This window comes from Suncus etruscus, chromosome 13 (assembly GCF_024139225.1).
Source record: "Suncus etruscus isolate mSunEtr1 chromosome 13, mSunEtr1.pri.cur, whole genome shotgun sequence".
NCBI classification, from domain to species: domain Eukaryota; kingdom Metazoa; phylum Chordata; class Mammalia; order Eulipotyphla; family Soricidae; genus Suncus; species Suncus etruscus.
Window position 1 is genome coordinate 40259697 of NC_064860.1, and position 11183 is coordinate 40270879.

The 11183-nt window shown below is 51.8% G+C and overlaps 1 protein-coding gene across 1 annotated transcript in view; it reads right to left on the reverse strand.

Moving 5' to 3' along the window:
- DOP1B (DOP1 leucine zipper like protein B) overlaps positions 1-10569 on the reverse strand; it is a 92560-nt gene extending 81991 nt beyond the window's left edge. Inside the window, exons 1-2 of the mRNA XM_049785737.1 lie at positions 10440-10569; positions 3661-3808 (exon numbers count right to left, since the gene is read on the reverse strand). Of these exons, the coding sequence (XP_049641694.1) occupies positions 3661-3798 (138 nt within the window). The 5' untranslated portion in view covers positions 3799-3808; positions 10440-10569. The remainder of the gene's footprint in view (positions 1-3660; positions 3809-10439) is intronic.
- Between the last annotated feature and the right edge of the window lie 614 nt (positions 10570-11183).

The following is an 11183-nucleotide window of genomic DNA, read 5'->3' on the forward strand; positions in this document are numbered from 1 at the left end:
GAGGAGAGGGGAAGGAGGGTGAGGGGAAGAAAAGGGAGGGAGGGAGAGAGAAAAAGAGAGAGGAGAGAGAGAGAGAGAGAGAGAGAGAGAGAGAGAGAGAGAGAGAGAGAGAGAGAGAGAGAGAGAGAGAGAGAGAGAGAGAGAGAGAGAAAATCCACTCATAAACCTGATCTGGCTTAGATCAAATGTCACCAGACACAGACAGCTACAGTGATGCAGACTTGGCCTGGAGCTGGGGAGAGCAGAGGATGGGGGGCTGGGGCACTGGGAATTAGGAAGGTTCTAGGTAGGTATAGCCCCTATCTCCCCCAACCCCTCCACTGAGACTGATTCCCTATGATGGGAATAGTGGATCCACCAAATACACTAGCACACAGTGCTATGGTCTGTCAACAACACCAATGGAAAAAGAAAAAAGAAACATTTAAGACACTAAGGGGGGGGGGGGGCAGAGAGATAGCATGGAGGTAAGGCATTTGCCTTGCATGCAGAAGGTCGGTGGTTCGAATCCCAGCGTCCTATATGGTCCCCCGAGCCTGCCAGGAATTATTTCTGAGCGTATAGCTAGGAGTAACCCCTGAGTGCTGCCGGGTGTGACCCAAAAACCAAAACCAAAACCAAACCAAACCAAACAAAAAAAAACACTAAAGAGGGCTGGAGGGATAGCACAGAGGGAAGGCGGTTTGTCTTGCACACAGCCAACCTGGGGTTGATCCCCGGCACCCCATATCATCCCCACCGAGCACCCACTGAGCAACACTAGGCAGAGCCACTGTCCAGCAAAAGACAAATAAAAAACAAAACCAAAACCAAAAAGGAAACAAGATGAAATATGGCTTGTGCCAGTCAGCACTGGGAGGAGTCTGGGCAGCAGAATCGGGGTTGTTAGTAGTTCTCATCTTGGAGTGCAGAGAAGAAAGAGGGAAGAAGGGGATATAGCCTAGAGGGGGGCCCTCTAACCCTCTACATGGGCTGATGCACCATCTGGGAGAAGATGGGCAGACAGGGCAAAAATCACCGCCAATGGCCAGGAGTAGCCCTGGGAACCACCAGACAAGCATCCTAGGGGTGAGTTCAATTCCCGGGTGGGGCATAAATGCATCCCTGCTGCTCCATGCCAGAACATGTACTAGGGTAATAATGAGCCAATAGAGGGAACCCAACGCACAAGCATGTGACTGTGGGAGCTTCTGCAAGCAAGACATTAGGCGGGAGGATTAAGGCCTCAAACCCAGACACAAGAGATAGAGTGGTGGTGCTGGGTTGTGGGATGAGCCTGTTCTGCAAACTTCCCTGTCAAGCACCAGGATGCCAAGCTCCATGCTGTTTTCAGAGCTCAGCGGGGAGTCTGGCCAGATGAGTTCACTGGGGCTCAGAGCCAGGAGAACCCTGAGGCTGCGAGGCACCAATGCCCAGGCATCCCTGCTCTGTGACCTGCAGCAAACTTCCTCCTTCACGAGGCACTGGGCTGCGTTGCATTTGGGCTGCAGAACTGGCTCTGTGTGGGTGCTCCATGCTGACGGTCACCCCTTCATCACTCATATATTTCCTCGCTGGATTTGTGAGTCTGAGCCCAGGAAACAAACCCAACACTAGAGCTGCAGGAAAATGCTGCCAGACTACAGGGCTTGGAGATAAGCAGCAGGCCCAGGGTGGGTGGCACACAGAAAGAAGTTAAGGGGAGTTCAGTGGAGGGAAGGGTGCTGGGGTGGAAACCCAGAGCCCCTACATGGGCTCTAGGGCTTGAGTCACAAAACCCCACACCCTTGAGAAAAGGCATCACTGCCCTAGGAGTGAGGAATGCTGAGGCCACACTAATTAATGCAGGGGATATGGGTGCTGGCAGTAGCCCGCCCCCTCTCCTGACATAGCCACCCAGAACAGCACAGGAGAAGAGGAGGAGGAAGAAGAGGAGGAGGAAGAGGAGGAAGAAGAGGAGAACAAGAGGAAAAAGAAGAAAAGGAGGAGGAGGAGAAAAGAAGGAGGAAGAGGTGGAGAAAGGCCTTGCTTCCCGGCTGTCCCTGACCTCCCCGTGGCAGCCCCACCTGCCTTGGACACATGCCCGCACCACAGATGGCCTATCTGTCTGCTTACACAGCACTTGGACCTCTGTTCCAGGCTCAACAATCAATCGCCTTATCTGAGCAATGCACCTTGGGACCTATACACCAGGAACTGCTCCCTCAGTGCCTTTCTTTGCTGATCTTAACACAACCACCCAAACCCAAACAAACAGAAAAAGAAAAGCAACAACAACAAATAAACCAGTGAAGTCCCCATCACTGATGCAGAGCCTACTGCTTCAATACCTGGGGAAAGCCACGGCGATCAAATGAGTGACACACCCAAACGTCAACTAGCCTCCCACCTCGGACCACTGTGAACCTTACCCCATAAACTCCAGTGAAACTCACCTTGGTTTTCTGTTTGTTTGTTGTTTGTTTTTTAGGTTTTGGGGCCATACCCAGTGGCTCTCAGGGGTTACCTGGCTCTGTGCTCAGAAACAACTCCTGACAGGCTCAGAGGACCCTATGGGATGCCAAATTGGCTGCATGCAAGTCAAATGAAGTGTGCAAGGGAAAGCACTTGAAGAGTGAGTGAGCCTAGTATAGAGAATTCTGAGAGAAGAGAGAGAGAGAGAGAAAGAGAGAGAAAGAGGAATATGTGTGTGTGTGTGTGTTTGTGTGTGTGTGTGTGTGTGTGTGAGATGTGTGGGGTGGGGTGGGGAAGAGAGAGAGAGAGAGTGTTTGTGTGTGTGTTGTGTGTGTGTGTGTGTGTTGTGTGTGTGATGTGTGGGGTGGGGTGGGGTGGGGAGTGTTTTGCATGCAAAATTTGAATCTTTTTTACCAAAGGGCACAAAGCATCTCATCATCAGTGTTTGTTCCTCAGACTGCTTTATCCATGTGAGGCTGTCTCTCAAGTGAAAAAATGTCTCAGTGAAAAAATGTCTTAAGAACCTTGAGCTTGGGCCCAGAGAGATAGCACAGCGGCGTTTGCCTTGCAAGCAGCCCATCCAGGACCAAAGGTGGTTGGTTCGAATCCCGGTGTCCCATATGGTCCCCCGTGCCTGCCAGGAGCTATTTCTGAGCAGACAGCCAGGAGTAACCCCTGAGCACCGCCAGGTGTGGCCCAAAAACCAAAAAAAAAAAAAAGTTTAAAAAAAAAAAAAAATGGGCCCGGAGAGATAGCACAGCGGTGTTTGCCTTGCAAGCAGCCGATCCAGGACCAAAGGTGGTTGGTTCGAATCCCGGTGTCCCATATGGTCCCCTGAGCCTGCCAGGAGCTATTTCTGAGCAGACAGCCAGGAGTAACCCCTGAGCACCGCCGGGTGTGACCCAAAAAAACCAAAAAAAAAAAAAAAAAAGAACCTTGAGCTTGAGATTAAGGCACCTTCTCACCGAACAGTATGATATCCTGGGAGCCCCTTCTCCATGCCCAAACACACACACACACACACACACACACATGCACGCATGAACATACATGACTGCAGGGTCTCAGTCACTATTCCTTTCATCTCAAATTCTCCGAGTCGTCACCCATCAGCAGTACAATGGCTGAAACAGTGCTCACGAGCAACATGGACAAATCAAATGTCCCACAGTGGGCTCAGGCAGTCAGTCCCATCCCCGCAGTCCCAGCCCAGTGTACCCCTCCTACCTTGTTCAGCTTGCCCAGGGAAGAGATGAGGTCGGCCCATTCGCTTGAGGACTCGAAATTTCTCAGGGCCTTCTCGATCCCTGTGGAATAGTTCCTGTATCTGTAATCGCCCAGAAGCTCCAGCTCCTCAGGATCCATCTCACATCCTCTGGAAGTGAATCAGAATTCACGGCTAAGGCTAATGGTTTCCCGAAAGTCCAACTGCCACCCCGGGGCTTGACCGCCCTCTCCAGCCCACATTCTGCGTTTTGTTTTCCTTTATCTTTTTTTTTGGGGGGAAGGTTGGGTCACACGAGGCAGCACTCAGGGGTTACTCCTGGCTCTACCCTCAGAAATCGCTCCTGACAGGCTCGGGGGACTATATGAGATGCCGGGATTCGAACTAGAGTTCGTCCTATGTTGGCCACATGCAAGGCAAGCGCCTTATCACTGTGCTATCGCTCCTGGCCCTCTTCATTTCTTTTTTAATAAATTTTTAATTGCAACACAAGGAGTTCACAAGTTGCTTATAATACAGTCATTTCAGGCATTAAATCTTATAACACCAATCCCACCCTTAGTGTGACCTTCCTTCCATCAGTGTTCCCAATTTCCCACCCACCCCCAACCTGCCCCCTTGTAGGCAACAAATTGACTTCATCTTGTTACAAAACACAGGCAAATGGAATGATCAAAACTTAGATAATTAAGACTCGATTTGTAGAGCCGATTTATAGAGCTGGAGCAATAGCACAGCAGTAGGGCATTTGCCTTGCGCGTTGCTGACCAGGGACGTGCAAGGGTTCAATATCCGGCACCCCATATGGTCCCCCGAATCTGCTAGGAACAATTTCTGAGCACAGAGCCTGAAGTAACCCTGAGCACTGCTGGTGTGGCCCCAAAACCAAAAACCAAAACCAAAAATGGGTGGGGTGGAGTGGTAGCACAGTGGCAGCTTCAGGCAGCTGTGTCAGGGATCACCCTCAGGCCTGTTAAAAAAAAAAAAAAGTTAAAAGAGGGCCCAGAGTACAGCAGGTAGGGGGCTTGCCTTGCATACAAGCTCAATCCCTGGCATCCCATATGGTCCCCAAAGCTCCACCAGGTGTGATTTCTGAGTGCAGAGCCAAAAATAACCCCTGAGCACAGCCCCCCAAAACCAATAAATAAAAGATAATTTATTAAGTTGCAAATTACTCACAGGCAGGTCTGCGGTTCTCCCAGCCTCAGGAAGAATGGCTGAGAATGGCTGTGGGATTTTATATTGCCCAAGCATCCTCAGAGCTTTCTCTGCCTTTGCATTTTTCTTTGTTTATTTTTGGGGCCACACCCAGCAATACTCCTGGTTCTGCCCTCAGAAATCATCATTCCTGGAATGGCTCTGAGGACAAAAGTGAGATGCTGGGCCGGAGATAGCATGGAGGTAAGGCGTTTGCCTTTCATGCAGGAGGTCATCGGTTCGAATCCCGGTGTCCCATATGGTCCCCCGTGCCTGCCAGGAGCAATTTCTGAGCCTGGAGCCAGGAATAACCCCTGAGCACTGCCGGGTGTGACCCAAAAACCACACACACACACACACACACACACACACACACACACACACACACACACACACACACAAAAGTGAGATGCTGTGGGCTAAGTGATAGTACAGCAGTAGGGCATTTGCCTTGCACTCTTCTGACTAGGGACGGACCCGGGTTTGATCCCCTTATCCCATATAGTCCATGGAGCCTGCCAGGAGTGACTTCTGAGAGCAGAGCCAGGAGTAACCCCTGAGTGTTTCTGGGTATGGCCCAAAAACCAAAATAAAATAAAAATGAGATGCTGGGAATTTGAACTGGAAATTGAACTGGAAAATGACCCCATGTGCAAAGCAAGGACACTTCTAGCTGTAACTATCACTAGGGCCCTATAATCTGCATTTCTGGATGATTTTTCACTCTTGTTTTCCATGGCTGGATGTGGTCACAGATCACACTGTAAGGTCGGAGCTATAGCACTAGCGAGTAAGGCTTTTTTGCCTTGCATGTCACTGATGAAGATTCCACTGATGAAGATGCAGGTTCAACCATCGGCATCTTATAAGGTCCCCCAAGTCCACCAGGAGTAATTTTTTAGTGATGCCTTGACCATCATCTGATAATGACCCCAAAACAAAACATACAACCACATCGGCAACAAAACACCAAGAATACTACTGCAGTCTGCACAGCCTAAGGTGAGTCCACCCCAGCTCCAAGGGCAGCATCCTGCCCCATTTTTTTTTTTAGGGGAGGAATTGGGGGTGGAAGTGGAGAACGTGGAAAAGCCCCAGCAGTGATTAGGCCTACTCCTGGCTCAGAGCTCGGGGCACACGCACTACACAAGATGAACTCTGCTGTTTCTGTGCAATCCCAAGAAGACCAAAACAAAGAGCCTTGTGGAACATGGCCCGGGTGGACTTAGTGATATTCATCTGCCACAGCAGGCCAGTGGCCCAAGCCCAGATTTTATTTCAGACCTGTGGACATTACATAGACACATTTAAAGGAATATATGTAAGTAGAACAAGGACTTCACTCATTAACCCTCACCCCTCACCCCAGCTATCTAGACAAGCCAAATTGGATACTCTAGGGGCCAGAGTGATAGCACAGTGGGTTGGGTGTTTGCCTTGCACGCGGCTGATTCAAGTTCCCATAGGAACCTGCCAGGAGTAATTTCTAAGCACAGAGCTAGGAGTAACCTGAGTGCACAGGTTGTGGCCCAAAACCCACAAATAAGGAAATACTTAAGAACCAGAAATGCCCCCACACCCTGCAAAGGGCTCTGGTATGTCCGCAAGTTCCAAAGTTTGGGATTTTCTTAAGCATGAAGTCTTGGGGCTCCATTCTGCTTCCAGTTCATAGTCTTGGTGAACATCTATTTAAAATGCACAGAGAGGGGTAAGAGTGATAGCACAGCGGGTAAGGAGTTTGCCTTGCACACAGCCATCTCCTATGCTTGCCAGGAATGACTTCTGAGCACAGAGCCAGGAGTAACCTTTGATTGCCAAAAGATGTGACCCCAAACCCAAAATAAGTAAATAAATAAAATGCACAAGCAACACCCCCCGACACTTCTAGCCCCTTCTTTCCAAGCATCCCTTCCAGTAGGGAAGAAACTAGATGTGGGGACAGTCACAGGACCGTGGCGTGTTCTAGCAATTTATGAAGAGCCGTAAATAGCTTGGATGAGGCTGGCTTCGAACATAGCAGCGACCTCACCCACATGGCTCAGGAGGGACCACCCTGTTTGCTTTAATTGAGTTTGGGGGGCTACACACAATTTGGGCTTAGAACTTACTCACTCAAGTCAGGGCTCACTCCTGGCAGGGGACCAGATGCTGTGCTGGAGACAGACCCCAGATCTGTGCTTTCCTGGGACTCTCTTTCAGATCTGTCCCCAGCCCAGCTCTGTCTTTTTTTTTAACCTGCAAGCACCATCTTAGGGGTGCAGGCTCTTCTCCAAAAACTCCAGGGCACCCCCACACAACAAAGCCATCTGCTCAGGGGTCCTGCTCCAGGGGCTTTCTGATGGCTTCCTGCAGGGCCCCTAAAAACTTCTGAACACACCTAGCACAGCGCCTCTGAGTTGCCTGTTGCTAAAGTTACTCTAACCAAGAGGGCCTTTGTCTTGGGGAGTGGGCTCCCCAGAACATGCACACACTGTCAGACACGTACCCCCTCACTGTACCATCGCATAATCCTCCTCTGGAAGGCTAATCCCTCTTGCTGGAAATACCTTCACACTTTTAAAAATATATGGAGAGGAAGGAGAAAGAGGTGGCAGTTTTTCTTCTCAAGTTTAAAGCCACCCAAAGTTAGGAGAGTCGAGGGGTCCTAGCTATTTCTGTTGCTATTAGAGAGGGGGGTTGGGAGGTTTGTGAGAAATAAAGGGGTGAGAGGTGGTGGTGGGAGCCTGGGGCAGGGCAGGAGTAGGAAGTCAGCCTGGTGGCTTTGGTAATGCAAGGAGTGAATCAGCCTTCAGGCAAGCCAGGAATGCAGGTGCTATATCCTGGGATGCCAACATCCGGCCCCTGGGCTTTTCTGAGAATCTGGATCCTCTGATTACTCCAAGCCCAGTCTGAGCCCAAGGAAAAGGTTTAAGCATAGGACAAGGAGCTAGGGAGAGTCAGAAAAAAAAGAGCCAGCCTTGTGAGTGGCTGACCCAGACCCAAGCCACTGAGCCACATAGGGCAGCGATGGTGAACCTATGGCAGGCGTGCCAGCTGTGGCACGTGAAGGCCTTGCAACTAGAATGTGGGAGGTCCACAATTAATAAATTTATATAATTTATAAAGAATTTTTAGATACTAAAATCTTGTTATTAAGGTTTAACTGATGTGCTGGCACTTTGAGTTAATTCTTTGGTTTTGTACAGCAGTTTGAGCACTCGGACTCAAAATGGTTAGCCATCACTGACATAGGGTCTCTTGGAGCACAGAGGATGGAGTAAGCCCTGAGCACCTCAGGTTGTGGCCCAATAACTGAACCAAAACAAAGAGGACTGACACTGATCTTTCAGGCCAAAGCCTGTTGGGACTAACTGGTTTTTCACTCTATTCAGGATAATTCTTCCTTGCTGATGCTTGTCACTCATGGACTGGGAGTACCTCAGGTTTGGTCCCCTTCCCCTACCTGTTCTCCACCCAAGGGGCTAGGTCTTTCACTTTCATGTCATACGGAGAAGCTCTTGTGGTTTTGGTTCTACAACTAGCCTATCTCCCTGCTGGTATCTTTGGCCAGTAAGTGGAAAGTTTGTGGTGGAAGTTTCCTGAACCTGTTTTATTCTCTTCAACCTTGAGTGAATTATTTTCTGTGTCGGCATTTGCTTTCAGACTCGTGTTCCCCAGTCCGAGAAAGAGGAAATATCTAAATGAGTTGTTGAAATGTAACGGGATCACATGGTACCAAAAGGCAGCAGGAAGTTACTTGAAGAACAGACAAGAGGAGAGACAGGGACCCCAGGGACCCCAGGATTGGCATGCCAGGGTCACAAAGGCAGGAGTTCCAGGCCATGAAAATGCATGTTGGGTGTGTGTGTGTGGCAAAGTGGCACCCAGCTCATGGCACACACCAACAGCCAGGGTCATTCAGTATTCCCGCTGGCCCCTGAGGCCAATCGTCCAACCTGGTGCTAAATTCCCAAGGCATGTCTGGCAATTGTCATGCAAGCAAGCGCCACTATTTCCAAATGGGGCATGTGACTTGCACCACTACGCAAGTCTTCTGGAGGAGGTCTAGAAAATTCACCATGTCTGCACAGAGTCCTGAGAAAGGGAGTGATATCGACCACAAGATGAGGATCTAAAGAAAGGCCCTCCCAGAAAATTCCCAGCGGGTCCCCAAGCAAGTTACTGATAGACACAACAGTCAGGGCCAGAATGCTAAAGGTCAAATGGACAGTTCCCCTATTCAACATCTCTTATTTTGGGGCCACACCTTTAAGTGTTCGGTGGTTACTCCTAGCTCAGGGAAGTAAAGATAGCATACTGATAGGGCTTTTGCCTTGCACATGGTCAAAGCAGGACAGACCTAGGTTCGATTTCCAGCATCCCTTATGGCCCCCTAAGCGCCACCGGGTGTGGCCCAAACACAAAGACACAGATCAAAAAAAAAAAAAATCACTCCTGGCAGTCTCGGGGACCCTATGGGATGCCAGAAGGGAAGTGGATGCAACCACAATGACACAAACAATGACGCAAAGACACAAACAATGAGTGAAAAATGCTGGGAGTGGGGGCAAGAACTCCTGTCAGGAACAAATACAGAGCTACTCTGAATCTCGCTCCAAGTGCAGAAGCACTCAGCTCCAGTTGGTTGACTGAACCAATGCAAGGAGACCTGACTTTCAGAGCGGGAGTCTTCATTGCAATGTGTGTGGGTGTGTGTGTAGGTGTTTTTGCCTTGCCCACAGCTAACCTGAATTTCATCTCTGGCACCCAGTATGTACAGTTCATCCCCAGAGAGCTCCAGGAGTGATCCTTCAGCTCAGAGCCAGGAAGAAACCCTGAGCGATGGGTGCAGCCCCAAAACAAAATAGCAAGTGGGAGTAGAAGGATTCGGGGGGAACTGAAGACCCTACCTACATGGGTAGAGACTTTGGGGAAAGAGAAGTATGCTGGCCTTTTTCACGCTGCCAGAAAAGGGGAAAACAAACAAAAAACAACCAACCCAGCATCCTCGAAAAGCTTGGGCTAAGTGTGCAGTGGCAGCTGTGCTCGGTTAGGAAAACACCTGGGGACATGGCAATGTCTGGGGGAGCAGCAAGCAACGGGGGGTAGTGGGGTGGTGATGACAGGGGCAGGTGGACAAGAAGGGAGCACTGCGGCCCATTCCTTCTACAGGGGAGAGTCTGAGGGTGTCTTCCAAAGCCGGTCAAGGGGTTCGAAGGCCCGGCCCGGCCCAGAAGACAAAGACAGGTGCGCACTCAGGGTCCCCGCCTTGGCAGGGAGGGGAGCCCGGGGAAGGCCGTAGGACTCCCCGGACCTCTCCCTGCAGGGCATGGGGCAGCACCGCTGGGCCTCGGGGAGGGCAGGGGACCCCGGCTGGTCCTGCCTCGGGTTAGGGGAGATCCCAGGCCCACGAGCAGCACCCCCGGAGCGGCTCCCCGCACTGTGCGCTGCAGCAGCGCCGGCCGAGGCCCGGCCGGGCCGAGCTTCCCGGAGCAGCCGGCCACCTGCGCCCCGGGCCCGCCCCTCCCTCCGGGCGCCGCCTGAAAGCTGCGCAGCCCGGGCTGGAGGACGCCCTGACACCCACGACTCCCCACCCGCGGCTTACCGGCGGCGGCGGGCCCAGGTGGAGCGCCGAGAAGCCGGCCGGGAGGCGACGGGCCCGGCCCGGCCCGGCAGAACGAACGGCAAGCGCGGAGCGGAAGAAGCGGAGCTCCAGAGGCCCAGCGGCCACGGACTGGACGGGAGGGGCGGGGCCTATGTGAGAGTGGGCGTGGTCTGGGGCGAGTCTTCCTTACGGGGCGGGGTTACGCTAGAGAGGCGGGGTTAAAGGCGGAATCACGCGCGCAGAGGGCGTGGTCAAGGCGGATCTTCCTTGTATAGGGCGTGGCCGAGCGCGAACCTAGGAGAGCAGGGCGGGGTTGAAGGCGGACCTAGCTATAAGGGGGCATGTCCAGGGCAAATCATCCTACTGCGTAGGGCGTGGCCGAGCGCGGGCCTAGGAGAGCAGGGCGGGGTTGAAGGCGGGCCCAGAGTTCAAGGGGGCGTGGACAAGGCGGATCTTTTTGCGTAGGGCGTAGTCTAGGGCTTTCTGGCCAATCCACGGAGAGAGGAGGCGGGACTTATGCGAAAAGGGGGCAAAGGGAGACTAGCTTAGGGTGGGGTGGAAGGCGGGGCTTTATTTGGGGCGTGGCTAGGGCGGGCCCTCTACAAATGGGGCGTGGTTAGATGGTTCGCCTCCAGCTCTAAATATTAATCTTGTGCTTCCTGGAAGAAGATGCAGCCGGCCAGGAGAGATTTCTGACTGTAGAGCCAGGAGTAATCCCTGAGCGTTGCAGATGTGACCCAAAAA